Source organism: Anomaloglossus baeobatrachus, chromosome 6 (genome assembly GCF_048569485.1).
Source record: "Anomaloglossus baeobatrachus isolate aAnoBae1 chromosome 6, aAnoBae1.hap1, whole genome shotgun sequence".
Classification (NCBI taxonomy): domain Eukaryota; kingdom Metazoa; phylum Chordata; class Amphibia; order Anura; family Aromobatidae; genus Anomaloglossus; species Anomaloglossus baeobatrachus.
Genome location: NC_134358.1, coordinates 51858034 through 51874787, shown reverse-complemented (window position 1 = coordinate 51874787; position 16754 = coordinate 51858034). Strand labels below are relative to the sequence as shown.

General features: G+C 49.6%; 1 protein-coding gene across 5 annotated transcripts in view; it reads right to left on the bottom strand.

Annotated features, from left to right (window-relative positions):
* The window catches only part of SAMD12 (sterile alpha motif domain containing 12), an 878347-nt gene extending 877781 nt beyond the window's left edge, over nt 1-566 (bottom strand). For all 5 annotated transcript variants that reach the window (XR_012754659.1, XM_075352926.1, XM_075352929.1 and 2 more), the window contains exon 1: nt 423-566. Coding sequence is in view for 4 of the 5 variants with exons in the window: in XM_075352926.1 (XP_075209041.1) it covers nt 423-435 (13 nt within the window). In the remaining variant the exon portion in view is untranslated. The remainder of the gene's footprint in view (nt 1-422) is intronic.
* Nucleotides 567-16754: the final 16188 nt, after the last annotated feature.

Here is a 16754-nt window from a genome sequence, read left to right as displayed (position 1 = left end):
GAAAAGCGGCGGTGAGCTTAACCCCTACAGTGCCACGATACATGCCGGAGAACCATCTGAAGCCATAGAGTCCAATATGATACATAGGGTCAAATAACAAACTCGGCTCTGCTATATCTGAGCGTTCCACATAACATTTACCCAAAGATTTGCTAACACAAGGACCCCGGATTTTTTTCGCCAAACAATAATAATTGGAGCCGCAGCGGTTTCAACGTCGCCACCAATTATACGGAATGACAAACTCAGCTCTGCTACACCCGACAAACACAGCTCTGCTACATTTCTAGTCAGGTAGTGACAGTCAGGGATGTTGCAGAGCAGTGATTGGCAGCTGACCAGTGCTACAATTACGTGACGTCATGCCCACAGATGCCAGCTGCTGCCGCCAGCCCATAATGGCAGCAGTGACAGCCACTCACCCTCCACAGCCATGGCCTCAGCAGCCGCACATTATTCCTGCGCTCCAGGAAGCAGGTGTTATTTTATTCTCACTGAGCAGAGATTTCTTTTCTGTTTTCCATCAGCTGCTATCAGCAACCTGCACACAGCGAACCTCAGCCAGCAGCAGGGCATCATGGGAGATGTAGTACTTTTCATTTTAAAAAAATGTAACCCCCCCTTGTCCTAAGCTGTCACCGCACATATAGAGACAAAAACCTGCAGGATTTTATATAGGGAGAGAGGCCGATTGACATAAATCAGGATTTCATCTTTCATATAATTTTATTGCAATTTATCATTCAGCGCAGGACTACGTCTCCCACAATGCAGCATTCCAGCAGCCAATTCTACCAGAAAACATGGGTATTTCCTCAAGAACTTCCTAGTCAGGTGCCCAGAGGTGCAGTGAGCAGACCAATGGCCTCATACGGCTGCTCTGCTAGAAAAACTGGACCGGCCACTTGTGCTTTGTCCTATTTCTGCCCTCATGTCTTATGTCATTTCTCCCCACGTGTTACAGATTATACACACAATGATACATTGCTGCAGAATTGAAGAACATCATAGCACTGAATGAATTAGACAATTATTAATTGCTATGCAAAAGATGAGGATGTCCAGCTCTTCAGGCAAAAAAATCACGTCTTCATTTTATCATGCAGACACAAAGAATGACATGACCAGCACAACGCGTTTCAGGTGAAAGCACTCACCCTTAATCTTGATTAAGGGTGAGTGCTTTCACCTGAAACGCGTTGTGCTGGTCATGTCATTCTTTGTGTCTGCATGATAAAATAAAGACGTGATTTTTTTGCCTGAAGAGCTGGACATCCTCATCTTTTGCATTATTTTGGGCTGTGGCAGTGCCTGTCCGTGCTCCAGGACGAAATCAAGACTGAGCTTTTTCCACGGTGAGCTGATTCATACTATTGATTAATTGCTATACCCATTAGTGATAAGCGGGCACTACCATGCTCGGGTGCTCAGTACTCGTAACTAGTGATGAGCGGGCTCTACCATGCTCAGGTGCTCAGTACTGGTAACTAGTGATGAGCGGGCACTACCATGCTCGGGTGCTCAGTACTCGTAACTAGTGATGAGCGGGCTCTACCATGCTCATGTGCTCAGTACTGGTAACTAGTGATGAGCGGGCACTACCATGCTCAGGTGCTCGGTACTGGTAACTAGTGATGAGCGGGCACTACCATGCTCTGGTGCTCAGTACTTGTAACTAGTGATGAGCGGGCACTACCATGCTCGGGTGCTCAGTACTCGTAAATAGTGATGAGCGGGCACTACCATGCTCGGGTGCTCAGTACTCGTAACTAGTGATGAGCGGGCACTACCATGCTCGGGTGCTCAGTACTCGTAACTAGTGATGAGCGGGCACTACCATGCTCGGGTGCTCAGTACTCGTAACTAGTGATGAGCGGGCACTACCATGCTCAGGTGCTCAGTACTGGTAACTAGTGATGAGCGGGCACTACCATGCTCAGGTGCTCGGTACTCGTAACTAGTGATGAGCGGGCACTACCATGCTCAGGTGCTCAGTACTGGTAACTAGTGATGAGCGAGCACTACCATGCTCGGGTGCTCAGTACTCGTAACTAGTGATGAGCGGGCACTACCATGCTCGAGAGCTCTGTACTCGTAACTAGTGATGAGCGGGCACTACCATGCTCGGGTGCTCAGTGCTCGTAACTAGTGATGAGCGGGCACTACCATGCTCGGGTGCTCTGTACTCGTAACTAGTGATGAGCGGGCACTACCATGCTCGGGTGCTCTGTACTCGTAACTAGTGATGAGCGGGCACTACCATGCTCGGGTGCTCTGTACTCGTAACTAGTGATGAGCGAGCACTACCATGCTCGGGTGCTCTGTACTCGTAACTAGTGATGAGCGAGCACTACCATGCTCGGGTGCTGAGTACTGGTAACTAGTGATGAGCGGGCACTACCATGCTCGGGTGCTCTGTACTCGTAACTAGTGATGAGCGGGCACTACCATGCTTGGGTGCTCTGTACTCGTAACTAGTGATGAGCGAGCACTGCCATGCTCAGGTGCTCAGTACTCGTAACTAGTGATGAGCGAGCACTGCCATGCTCAGGTGCTCAGTACTCGTAACTAGTGATGAGCGAGCACTACCATGCTCAGGTGCTCAGTACTCGTAACTAGTGATGAGCGGGCACTACCATGCTCGGGTGCTCTGTACTCGTAACTAGTGATGAGCGGGCACTACCATGCTCGGGTGCTCTGTACTCGTAACTAGTGATGAGCGAGCACTACCATGCTCGGGTGCTCTGTACTCGTAACTAGTGATGAGCGAGCACTACCATGCTCGGGTGCTGAGTACTGGTAACTAGTGATGAGCGGGCACTACCATGCTCGAGAGCTCTGTACTCGTAACTAGTGATGAGCGGGCACTACCATGCTCGGGTGCTCAGTGCTCGTAACTAGTGATGAGCGGGCACTACCATGCTCGGGTGCTCTGTACTCGTAACTAGTGATGAGCGGGCACTACCATGCTCGGGTGCTCAGTACTCGTAACTAGTGATGAGCGGGCACTACCATGCTCGGGTGCTCAGTACTCGTAACTAGTGATGAGCGGGCACTACCATGCTCAGGTGCTCAGTACTGGTAACTAGTGATGAGCGGGCACTACCATGCTCAGATGCTCGGTACTCGTAACTAGTGATGAGCGGGCACTACCATGCTCAGGTGCTCAGTACTGGTAACTAGTGATGAGCGAGCACTACCATGCTCGGGTGCTCAGTACTCGTAACTAGTGATGAGCGGGCACTACCATGCTCGAGAGCTCTGTACTCGTAACTAGTGATGAGCGGGCACTACCATGCTCGGGTGCTCAGTGCTCGTAACTAGTGATGAGCGGGCACTACCATGCTCGGATGCTCTGTACTCGTAACTAGTGATGAGCGGGCACTACCATGCTCGGGTGCTCTGTACTCGTAACTAGTGATGAGCAGGCACTACCATGCTCGGGTGCTCAGTACTCGTAACTAGTGATGAGCGGGCACTACCATGCTCAGGTGCTCAGTACTGGTAACTAGTGATGAGCGGGCACTACCATGCTCAGGTGCTCGGTACTCGTAACTAGTGATGAGCGGGCACTACCATGCTCAGGTGCTCAGTACTGGTAACTAGTGATGAGCGAGCACTACCATGCTCGGGTGCTCAGTACTCGTAACTAGTGATGAGCGGGCACTACCATGCTCGAGAGCTCTGTACTCGTAACTAGTGATGAGCGGGCACTACCATGCTCGGGTGCTCAGTGCTCGTAACTAGTGATGAGCGGGCACTACCATGCTCGGGTGCTCTGTACTCGTAACTAGTGATGAGCGGGCACTACCATGCTCGGGTGCTCTGTACTCGTAACTAGTGATGAGCGGGCACTACCATGCTCGGGTGCTCTGTACTCGTAACTAGTGATGAGCGAGCACTACCATGCTCGGGTGCTCTGTACTCGTAACTAGTGATGAGCGAGCACTACCATGCTCGGGTGCTGAGTACTGGTAACTAGTGATGAGCGGGCACTACCATGCTCGGGTGCTCTGTACTCGTAACTAGTGATGAGCGGGCACTACCATGCTTGGGTGCTCTGTACTCGTAACTAGTGATGAGCGAGCACTGCCATGCTCAGGTGCTCAGTACTCGTAACTAGTGATGAGCGAGCACTGCCATGCTCAGGTGCTCAGTACTCGTAACTAGTGATGAGCGAGCACTACCATGCTCAGGTGCTCAGTACTCGTAACTAGTGATGAGCGGGCACTACCATGCTCGGGTGCTCTGTACTCGTAACTAGTGATGAGCGGGCACTACCATGCTCGGGTGCTCTGTACTCGTAACTAGTGATGAGCGAGCACTACCATGCTCGGGTGCTCTGTACTCGTAACTAGTGATGAGCGAGCACTACCATGCTCGGGTGCTGAGTACTGGTAACTAGTGATGAGCGGGCACTACCATGCTCGAGAGCTCTGTACTCGTAACTAGTGATGAGCGGGCACTACCATGCTCGGGTGCTCAGTGCTCGTAACTAGTGATGAGCGGGCACTACCATGCTCGGGTGCTCTGTACTCGTAACTAGTGATGAGCGGGCACTACCATGCTCGGGTGCTCAGTACTCGTAACTAGTGATGAGCGGGCACTACCATGCTCGGGTGCTCAGTACTCGTAACTAGTGATGAGCGGGCACTACCATGCTCAGGTGCTCAGTACTGGTAACTAGTGATGAGCGGGCACTACCATGCTCAGGTGCTCGGTACTCGTAACTAGTGATGAGCGGGCACTACCATGCTCAGGTGCTCAGTACTGGTAACTAGTGATGAGCGAGCACTACCATGCTCGGGTGCTCAGTACTCGTAACTAGTGATGAGCGGGCACTACCATGCTCGAGAGCTCTGTACTCGTAACTAGTGATGAGCGGGCACTACCATGCTCGGGTGCTCAGTGCTCGTAACTAGTGATGAGCGGGCACTACCATGCTCGGGTGCTCTGTACTCGTAACTAGTGATGAGCGGGCACTACCATGCTCGGGTGCTCTGTACTCGTAACTAGTGATGAGCGGGCACTACCATCCTCGGGTGCTCTGTACTCGTAACTAGTGATGAGCGAGCACTACCATGCTCGGGTGCTCTGTACTCGTAACTAGTGATGAGCGAGCACTACCATGCTCGGGTGCTGAGTACTGGTAACTAGTGATGAGCGGGCACTACCATGCTCGGGTGCTCTGTACTCGTAACTAGTGATGAGCGGGCACTACCATGCTTGGGTGCTCTGTACTCGTAACTAGTGATGAGCGAGCACTGCCATGCTCAGGTGCTCAGTACTCGTAACTAGTGATGAGCGAGCACTGCCATGCTCAGGTGCTCAGTACTCGTAACTAGTGATGAGCAAGCACTACCATGCTCAGGTGCTCAGTACTCGTAACTAGTGAGGAGTGAGCACTACCATGCTCGGGGGCTCTGTACAGGTAACTAGTGATGAGCGAGCACTACCATGCTCAGGTGCTCAGTACTCGTAACTAGTGAGGAGTGAGCACTACCATGCTCGGGTGCTCTGTACTGGTAACTAGTGATGAGCGGGCACTACCATGCTCGGGTGCTCAGTACTGGTAACTAGTGATGAGCGAGCACTACCATGCTCGGGTGCTCAGTACTGGTAACTAGTGATGAGCGAGCACTACCATGCTCGGGTGCTCAGTACTGGTAACTAGTGATGAGTGAGCACTACTATGCTCGGGTGCTCAGTACTGGTAACTAGTGATGAGTGAGCACTACTATGCTCAGGTGCTCAGTACTCGTAACTAGTGATGAGCGGGCACTACCATGCTCAGGTGCTCAGTACTAGTAACTAGTGATGAGCGGGCACTACCATGCTCAGGTGCTCAGTACTGGTAACTAGTGATGAGCGAGCACTACCATGCTCGGGTGCTCTGTACTCGTAACTAGTGATGAGCGGGCACTACCATGCTCAGGTGCTCAGTACTGGTAACTAGTGATGAGCGAGCACTACCATGCTCAGGTGCTCAGTACTGGTAACTAGTGATGAGCGAGCACTACCATGCTCGGGTGCTCTGTACTCGTAACTAGTGATGAGCGGGCACTACCATGCTCAGGTGCTCAGTACTGGTAACTAGTGATGAGCGAGCACTACCATGCTCAGGTGCTCAGTACTCGTAACTAGTGATGAGCGGGCACTACCATGCTCGGGTGCTCAGTACTGGTAACTAGTGATGAGCGGGCACTACCATGCTCGGGTGCTCAGTACTCGTAACTAGTGATGAGCGGGCACTACCATGCTCGGGTGCTCAGTACTGGTAACTAGTGATGAGCGGGCACTACCATGCTCGGGTGCTCAGTACTGGTAACTAGTGATGAGTGGGCACTACCATGCTCGGGTGCTCAGTACTGGTAACTAGTGATGAGCGGGCGCTACCATGCTCAGGTGCTCAGTACTGGTAACTAGTGATGAACGGGCACTACCATGCTTGGGTGCTCTGTTCTGGTAACTAGTGATGAGCGGGCACTACCATGCCGGGGTGCTCAGTACTGGTAACTAGTGATGAGTGGGCACTACCATGCTCGGGTGCTCAGTACTGGTAACTAGTGATGAGTGGGCACTACCATGCTCGGGTGCTCAGTACTGGTAACTAGTGATGAGCGGGCGCTACCATGCTCAGGTGCTCAGTACTGGTAACTAGTGATGAACGGGCACTACCATGCTTGGGTGCTCTGTTCTGGTAACTAGTGATGAGCGGGCACTACCATGCCGGGGTGCTCAGTACTGGTAACTAGTGATGAGTGGGCACTACCATGCTCGGGTGCTCAGTACTCGTAACTAGTGATGAGTGGTACTCAGCAACATCAATACACACAGCTCTGCTGCATCTGTACACAGCTCTGCTGCATCTGTACACAGGTCTGCTACGTGAACACACAGCTTTTCTGCATCATCAAACATAACTCAGCTATATCAATAGACACAGCTTTGCTACATCAAGATACAAAACCCTGAAAAGATGCAAACAGAGGGGAAAAAAAGATACAAAACTCTGCTACTTCTATTCACACAGAAACAGACAAAAATTGGTATCCGCTCACCTATAGCCGAGGGGAGGCCACCACATCCAGGACTCGTGCAGGGGAAAGGGGGAACTGGCAATCCAAGCTGTAAATGCGAAAATCCAGCAACAAAGTCCAGGGAGTAATAAAACTGAAAAATGTATTGGTCATATTAAAAGGTCCATTAAAAAGGTCCAGACAGGGTACTGAGCATAACAGAGAGGACGCGTTTCGAACCAGATGGTTCTTAGGGCGGCTTTGCACGTTGCAACATTGCACATGCGATGTCGGTGGGGTCAAATCGAAAGTGACGCACATCCGGCGTCACTTTCGACATCGTAGTGTGTAAATCCTAGATGATACGATTAACGAGCGCAAAAGCGTCATTATCGTATCATCGTTGCAGGCTCCGACTTTTTCATAATTACGCTGCCGCGACAGGTACGATGTTGTTCCTCGTTCCTGCGGCAGCACACATCGCTGTGTATAAAGCCGCAGGAGCGAGGAACATCTCCTACCTGCTGCCGGCGGCTATATGGAAGGACGGAGGTGGGCGGGATGTTTACATCCTGCTCATCTCCACCCCTTCATTGCTATTGGCCGCCTGCCGTGTGATGTCGCTATGACGCCGCACGACCCACCCCCTTAGGAAGGAGGCGGGTCACCGGTCAGAGCGACGGTCGCAGGGCGGGTGAGTGCATGTGAAGGTGCCGTAGCGATAATTTTCACTACGCCAGCTATCACAAGATATCGCAGCTGCGACGGGGGCGGGGACTATCGCGTGCGACATCGCAGCATCGGCTTGCAATGTCGTAACGTGCAAAGCCCGCCTTAGTCAGTCTCACACAGCTCTGCAACATCAAACACCTAGCTCTGCTACATCAGCAATTCAACTACAACAAGGCACAAAGCTCTGCTACAGCAAGAAACACACAGCTTAGCTACATCAATAAATACAGAACTTGTATACCTCAACACACACATAATTGCTACATAAACACATATAAATCTGCTAAGACAACGCAAGTCTGTAATACATCAACATTCACATGTGACGCCCTGGACTAGCCAGGTAGTCACAGGTAGGCCCCCTGCACAAACACCCGTCCCCTAATAAGGTGACACCAGCCAACCTACAAAACCCTTGTCACCTCTCTCAGTGTTCAATGGTCACACCAGAGGGGCGGAGTCAGGTGGTTGGCCACGCCCACCTAGGAGTCCAGAGAGCTTGGGACAGGAAACAGTTAGTGAGTTCAGTGAGAGTGTGTAGTTTGGAGTGGAGTCAAGTTCAAGTGCAGCAGGCCTGAGGCGTCAGGTCTGCAGCATTAACACTGACCCGTGCCAGGGTCGTAGCCCTGGTACCATCGCAAGGAGGAAGACGGTGGTGGCCGCCTGCAGGAGCTGGGATTACAGCCAGTGGAACCGTAAGGGATCGGGGACGGGCGGTGGCCCGCCGGTACCGAACCGGGGAACCGATTGGAAACCGGAGCACCAGGAGGGGTACTCAGACCTAGTACGAGGCCCAGAAACCACTAGGCTGAGTCAAATCAACTGACTGAGGACTGGACTTTAGGTCCTTTCCCACACAAGACCCGACTGAAGACAACAGCCCAACCATAGGGATAGAAAGCCACCGGCCAGGCATAGAGACCCGAGGGGCCAGCGTCTGCGGGCAAACAGGCTCTAGCGGCACACACCAGGCTGGGGAGCGGACTACCGTTGCTCAGGGATAGGAGTCATCATTTCTACCAAAAGTGAGGTGCAGGAGAAAGGCGGAAACCACCAACCTGAAAAGGGGAAAAGCGCAGCCGGCTACGGGCACCGTCCACCATCTTGTTTGGTTTACCAGAGACCCCAGTGAGTCTGTAATAGTGAGTACAACAGTGCCTTCGGGCCACGCACCGCACCGCACCGCACCGACACGCCAGCACACATCCATCCACCCGCCTCAGCACCTCCCTCGGGCCCCCAGGACCATCACCCCCTACCCATGGAGGGGTCAACACCTGGCTGCGCAAAACCGTCCCCGGGAGCCTAGTCAACGACAACGGTGGTGTCCATCCATTCACCACAACCCGTGGGTGGCGTCACAAACTCAAACGCGGCTCCGGCCGTGTACCTAACCACCCCCCATCGAGATCGCCAGCAACCCCCCTTGCAGAGCAACGTGTCCCCCGGGTCCGGAGGCGCTCGAGCCACCCACCCCAACGAGCCCGGATCCGAGCGGCTCGGCTGCGGCCGAGCGCGGGGCGGTACACACACACCTCTTCTAAATCACACACAGCTCTGTATACCAACACACACAATTCTGTTACATCTACACATAGCTCGACTACATAAACACACAAATATTTGCTACATCAATATTCACTCAGCTCTGCTACATGAATAAATACAGAACTTGGCTATCTCAACACACACATAATTGCTACATCAACACACAAATCTGCTAAGACAACACACAGCTCTGCTACATCAACATTCACACAGATCTGATATATCAACACACACAACTGTGTCACATTTACACACAGCTCGATACAACATACACAGCTTTGCTACATCAAGCATATACGGTAGCTCTTCTACATCAACACACAATGTACAGCTACATCAACACACAAATGTCTGCTACATCAACATACTCTCAGCTCTGCTACATCAATATTCACTCAGCTCTGCTACATCAACATACTCTCAGCTCTGCTACATCAACATACTCTCAGCTCTGCTACATCAACATACTCTCAGCTCTGCTACATCAACATACTCTCAGCTCTGCTACATGAATAAATACATAACCTGGCTATATCTACACACATTACACACTGATGTGTTGGATAATATGCCCCTATTCAAATACATAGGAGTGAATATCGTGTCACTTGCTTCCTAGGGCATAACAGAAATTTGGTTTTATATATGCTTGAAACCTTCTGTCATGAGTGTGCTGCATCCTGATGTCACCTCTAGGGGGCCTGGAGTCAGGAGGTCTCAGTGTTTAATGAATGGCAGGCCTTCTGACTGTTATCATGCTGACGTACTTTCCCTTCTAGGCTGAAGGGGTTAAGGACCCTTACCTTGCTGACTGAGAATTCTCTTGGCCTTCAGTTGCTGCTTGTTACTATATTTCCCTTCCGCTGTATCTACACTTTTCTGGCTTCACTCCATGCCATATATACAGTAGTTCATCCCTTCTGACCTCGTTGAAGGAGCTTTTCTTTCTATAGCTGAGGTGTTTGTTCCTATTGCAGCAGTGAAGCTCTCTCTACTGCAGAAGATATGACTAACATCCACACTAATCCGAACCTTCCATCCCCGGATCCAAGACTTCTCCCGAGCTGCACCAATCCTCTGGAACGTCCTACCCCCAGAAACTAGGATGAATCACGACTTACTCGGCTTCAGACGCTCCCTAAAAACACATAGTTTTTAGGATGGCCTATCACACTCCCTAACCGAATTAAATTCCCATACTCCCTCCACGACTTCTCAACACATAACTCTTCATCAAACTCCACCACATCCAAATGCACCTTTATCTATCCCCCATTTCCTGGAGATGGCTGGACTGTCGTTGTAAATAACCACCTGTCCCCCTCCCCCCACCTCATTGTAGAGTGTAAGCTCTCACGAGCAGGGTTGTCTTTTTTGCTCTATTATTGCATTTTCTATAACTGTTACTTGTTTGTATATGAACCTCTTGAATTGTAAAGCGCTGTGGAATATGTTGGCGCTATAGACATAAAGATTTATTATTATTATTTGGAGTCCTTTTATATTTGATTTTTTGCCTGTTTTATCTGTGTTCCACTTGCACTTCTGTCCCTTCACTCCATTGGAGAGGGAGGGGGGACATAGAGGTGAGCTGTATCTAGAGTATAGCAAGGTATGGGGCCCAGGGATCTCCACCTTCAGGGGTAATCCTGGGGACAGGGATAGCATGAGGAACAGTGCAGGTGCACACTAGTCCCTGATGAAGTAGAATGAGGCAGACAAGGGAAATCTAGTGACATAGCAGTAGGTTAGGAAAGGTGAGGACAAAGGGTTTTTATTAATATATTTTAACCCTTTCCTGGCTGAAAAGAATCACAGCTGGATACTGTTTTGTTGTATTCCAATGAACCACTTGCCAAAAATGTCATCAGAATCATTATTTTTGGGGGAGAATGAATCTGCTCAGATTTTCTTTAATACAGAAAAGGTTGGTATAGCGCCAGTGTTCCAGCAGGGACGTTCACTTACTCACTGCCCCAGTCAGGTCCCAATCTCCCCTGCTGCTGAGCGGAGGCCTCCCATGTGCTCTGCTGCCTCCTTCCTCTCTCGGGCTCTGTACATGCCGCACAAGGTTCCCGCGAGTGCACCTAAGATGTATGCATGCATACCAGCCCTCCTCTTAAAGGGCCAGCTTGCAATTCTCTGTAAATGCCTCTTAGCCTATGGCTAAGAGGCACTATATACTTAAGGCACCCTCCCATTAGGGGAGGTGCCTGCGCAATATTCCCAGTTAGTCAGTGTCCTGTCTAACTAGTTGTCAGGTCCCGTTACCCCTGTGTTAGTTACTGTAGCTGAGTCTGCCTTCCCATACCTATCATTCCCTGCCATTCCCACCATTTCTATCAGTATCTGCCTGCCTCAGTCACCCCACCTGTACCCGTCTATACCTGAGTCTGTCTCCTGTCCTGGGGGTGAGCTGCCACAGTCCCGGTCACCGTTCTGGGAGTGATACCTGGTGTCCACTTTGCGGTGGTCGCTTAGTTGAGCCCCTCCCACTAAAGGGAAAGCCCAGGTCCGCCCTGTAGTTCAGTGTGTCCACTAATCCCACTCGCTGCCCCTACACCTGCCGCAAGGCTTACAGTTGGAAATATGAGGAATAGTCCTGAGCGAATAATTCCACAGAATTTGTGCAGCACAGGAGAAGTTCCACAATGGGAAGATGTCCTGAGATGGAATCACAGGGCGATAGAAATAGCGATTGATGATGTCTCCTGCCTCACCACCACTTCATCAGTTTCCATTTTTGGAATTTCCTATTTCCTGCAGTTTATATAAATCTGCTTTTTATGGGTGACTTCATTAGACTTCTACAGTAATGTCAGTTCTGCAGAGATCGCCTGCAGCTTCTTCTTTTAGACAGTATTAATTCTCCAACAGGAATATTTCTAAATGAAATTAATTATACAAGTCTCACTTTGTAGTTCTCGAGTCCATCGTTAAAGGGACGGCCACAGACGGGTGTCCTGGGGCTCTATAGTGAAAATATGCTTAATGGATTGAAACATAGATCTGATGATATTAGTTATGTGCAGACATCAGCGTGGGTAAGTGACTTTGTAAAATTGCTGCCCAAGTAATCCTCGGGATATGTCTGGTCATTAATAAAGATCGTTTTACAGCAGAATAGAAGACGCATGAATTATGGAAAAACCAAACACTCATTCCATTTGCCACAAATTTTGTAATAAAAATGACTTTGTCAATCTTAAAGTAAATGTTCACATTTTACCACCATGTATTTTTTCTTTTCAGTATTCTGAATAATTTGGTTATATATCTCTGTAGCATCTGGAGCTTTAGTTTTCCTGATACAAATCTCCAAATCTCTTGCACAGACAAATATAACATTATTGTTGCCTACAGCTGCCACTAGATGGAGCTCATGAGCTTCCTGCATCTTCCCTGGACTTGTGCTGCTGATATTATTCAGTGCATTCAAGCTCTGGATGCAAGCAGGTGGCTTGTACTCCTCTGTGATATCATTGCTGACACTTTTTGTTTTTGTTATGGTCTGATCTGCTGTTGAAACATGACATTTTATTTTTATTTAATAGACTTTTAAATATTTTTCCTAAATAAAATTTTACTTGGATGTGATGCTGGATTCCACCCTCTCTGCTACCTTAAGCAGGATAGATACAGTAGACTCTTCATTAAAGAAAGAAGACACCCCCCCAAAACAATCACACCCGTCAGGTACCCTTAGACTAAGTTTACACTTGCGTTGTTTTGCATCAGTCACAATCCGTCGCCTTGAGGAATTACGGTATCCTGCAAAATATTTTGCAGGAATCTGTTTTTTCCCCATAGGCTTCTATTAGCGACGGATTGTGACTGATGGCCCTGCGTTACATACGCCGCGTGACGATCAGTTGTTTACTGACTGACCATCAGACGAGCGCAACGCTGAATGTAACTTTTTTTTGTGTGGGCGGAACGTTTTTTTTTATTGTGAGCATTCGCACAGTAAAAAACCATGATGACTGTAAATTCAGTTCCAGTGGCCGGCTGTGAACAATCATCTGATCGCCCGGCGGCCGGCTGTGAATGATCATCTGATCACCCGGTGGCAGGCTGTGAATGATCATCTGATCACCCGGCGGCCGGCTGTGAATGATCATCTGATCACCCGGCGGCAGGCTGTGAATGATCATCTGATCACCCGGTGGCAGGCTGTGAATGATCATCTGATCACCCGGCGGCCGGCTGTGAACGATCATCTGATCGCCCGGCGGCCGGCTGTGAATGATCATCTGATCACCCGGCGGCAGGCTGTGAATGATCATCTGATCGCCCGGCGGCAGGCTGTGAACGATCAGCTGATCACCCGGCGGCCGGCTGTGAATGATCATCTGATCGCCCGGCGGCAGGCTGTGAATGATCATCTGATCACCCGGCGGCAGGCTGTGAATGATCATCTGATCGCCCGGCGGCAGCCTGTCAATGATCATCTGATCGCCCGGCGGCAGGCTGTGAATGATCATCTGATCGCCCGGCGGCAGGCTGTGAATGATCATCTGATCGCCCGGCGGCAGGCTGTGAATGATCATCTGATCACCCGGCGGCAGGCTGTGAATGATCATCTGATCGCCCGGCGGCAGCCTGTCAATGATCATCTGATCGCCCGGCGGCAGGCTGTGAACGATCAGCTGATCGCCCGGCGGCAGGCTGTGAATGATCATCTGATCGCCCGGCGCCAGCCTGTCAATGATCATCTGATCACCCGGCAGCAGGCTGTGAACGATCAGCTGATCGCCCGGTGGCAGCCTGTCAATGATCATCTGATCGCCCGGCGGCAGCCTGTCAATGATCATCTGATCGCCCGGCGGCAGCCTGTCAATGATCATCTGATCACCCGGCAGCAGGCTGTGAACGATCAGCTGATCGCCCGGTGGCAGCCTGTCAATGATCATCTGATCGCCCGGCGGCAGCCTGTCAATGATCATCTGATCGCCCGGCGGCAGCCTGTCAATGATCATCTGATCACCCGGCAGCAGGCTGTGAACGATCAGCTGATCGCCCGGTGGCAGCCTGTCAATGATCATCTGATCGCCCGGCGGCAGCCTGTCAATGATCATCTGATCGCCCGGCGGCAGGCTGTGAACGATCAGCTGATCGCCCGGCGGCAGGCTGTCAATGATCAGCCCTGTCGGCGCATGCGTCTGATACACGTTTTGCATGGTGGAGGAGGGGCGGTTCGGACGGATGCCTCGACGGGATCACTAAACGTAAGACAAAACGCAGTGTGAAAGTAGCCTAAGGCCCTGTCACACACAGAGATAAATCTTTGGCAGATCTGTGGTTGCAGTGAAATTGTGGACAATCAGTGCCAGGTTTGTGGCTGTGTACAAATGGAACAATATGTCCATGATTTCACTGCAACCAGAGATCTGCCAAAGATTTATCTCTGTGTGTAAAGTGGCCTTAGGCTGGTTTCACATCAGCGTTTTTTTGCCTAACGGCAAAGAAATGAAGAACGCATCATGCCGGATCCGTTTTATTTATAGTGGACCGCATGCAACCGCAAGTAACCGGACCGTTATTTTACCAGATATGTCTACCAGATCCGGCATAAAACCGGCCCGTTGACTTGCGGTTGCATGCGTTTGACTGCTGTTTTTTGACAAATTTTGGCGGATCTGTTTTTTTTTCTTACACCCCCCACAAAGGTATATGTACATTGTTTGACTGTTCTCTGGACCCCATTTGTTGACATGAACACGTGACTTCCGGAGGTTGACATGGTAGCACAGGTTCATGTGATGACGCCTTGGCTAACATGAGTCACTTCCTCTCAATGCCGGAATACAGCCGGCATTGAAAGTAAAGCAGCAGATCTGCAGTTCTCAGCTCTGTAGCTGTGATCTGGAGATATGGCAGGGCGATCAGATTGCTGATCGCTATAGCCCCCTAGGGGGACTAGTAAAATAAAAAAAAAAGTAAAAAAAAAAAAAGTTTAAAAAATGTAAAAAAAATAAAAAAAATAAAAGTTCAAATCACCCCCCTTTCTCCACATTGAAAATTAAAGGGTTAAAAAAATAAAAAATACATACATATTTGGTATTGTTGCGTTCAGAAATGCCCGATCTATCAAAATATAAAATCAATTAATCTGATTGGTAAACGGCGTAGCAGCAAAAAAATTCCAAACACCAAAATTACATTTTTGGTCGCCGCAAATTTTGCGCAAAATGCAATAACAGGCGATCAAAACGTAGCATCTGCGCAAAAATAATACCATTAAAAACGTCAGCTAGAGACACAAAAAATAAGACGTCACTGAGCCATAGATCCAGAAAAATGAGAACGCTACGGGTTTCGGTAAATGGCGCAAAATGTGCACCACTTTTTTTGGACAAACTTGTGAAATTTTTTTAACCCCTTAGATACAAGTAATTCTATTCATGTTTGGTGTCTACAAACTCGCACTGACCTGAGGCATCACACCCACACATCAGTTTTACCATATAGTGAACACGGTGAATAAAACATCTCAAAAACTATTGTGCCATCACACTTTTTTTTCAATTTTTCCGCACTTAGAATTTTTTTACCGTTTTCCAGTACACTATATGGTAAAACTTATGATTTCATTAAAAACTACAACTTGTTCCACAAAAAACAAGCCCTCATATGGCAAGATTGACAGAAAAATAAAAAAGTTACGGCTCTCGGAAGAAAGAGAGGAAAAAAAAACAAACGGAAAAACGCAAAATGCCAGGGGGCTGAAGGGGTTAAAGCAGGTAGAAATTTGTATAAGTTAAATATACTCAATATTTTGAAGATTTGGGGTGCCAAACTTGGGGTGATTACTGGCTCCTGGGCTGGGAGGTCAGCAGCTGTGAAGGTATAAAGAAAGTACATTAGAACAAAAAAAAAATAAAGAGGGCCATTATAAAAGCACAGTGTGACAAAACGTACATCTGGTCAAAGCTCTGGGGTGTTCAGGCGATTCTGAGACAATGTGGGGTGTTCAGGCGATTCTGAGACAATGTGGGGTGTTCAGGCGATTCTGAGACAATGTGGGGTATTCAGGCGATTCTGAGGCAATGTGGGGTGTTCAGGCGATTCTGAGACAATGTGGGGTGTTCAGGCGATTCTGAGACAATGTGGGGTGTTCAGGCGATTCTGAGACAATGTGGGGTGTTCAGGCGATTCTGAGACAATGTGGGGTATTCAGGCGATTCTGAGGCAATGTGGGGTGTTCAGGCGATTCTGAGACAATGTGGGGTGTTCAGGCGATTCTGAGACAATGTGGGGTGTTCAGGCGATTCTGAGACAATGTGGGGTGTTCAGGCGATTCTGAGACAATGTGGGGTGTTCAGGCGATTCTGAGGCAATGTGGGGTGTTCAGGCGATTCTGAGACAATGTGGGGTATTCAGGCGATTCTGAGACAATGTGGGGTGTTCAGGCGATTCTGAGACAATGTGGGGTGTTCAGGCGATTCTGAGGCA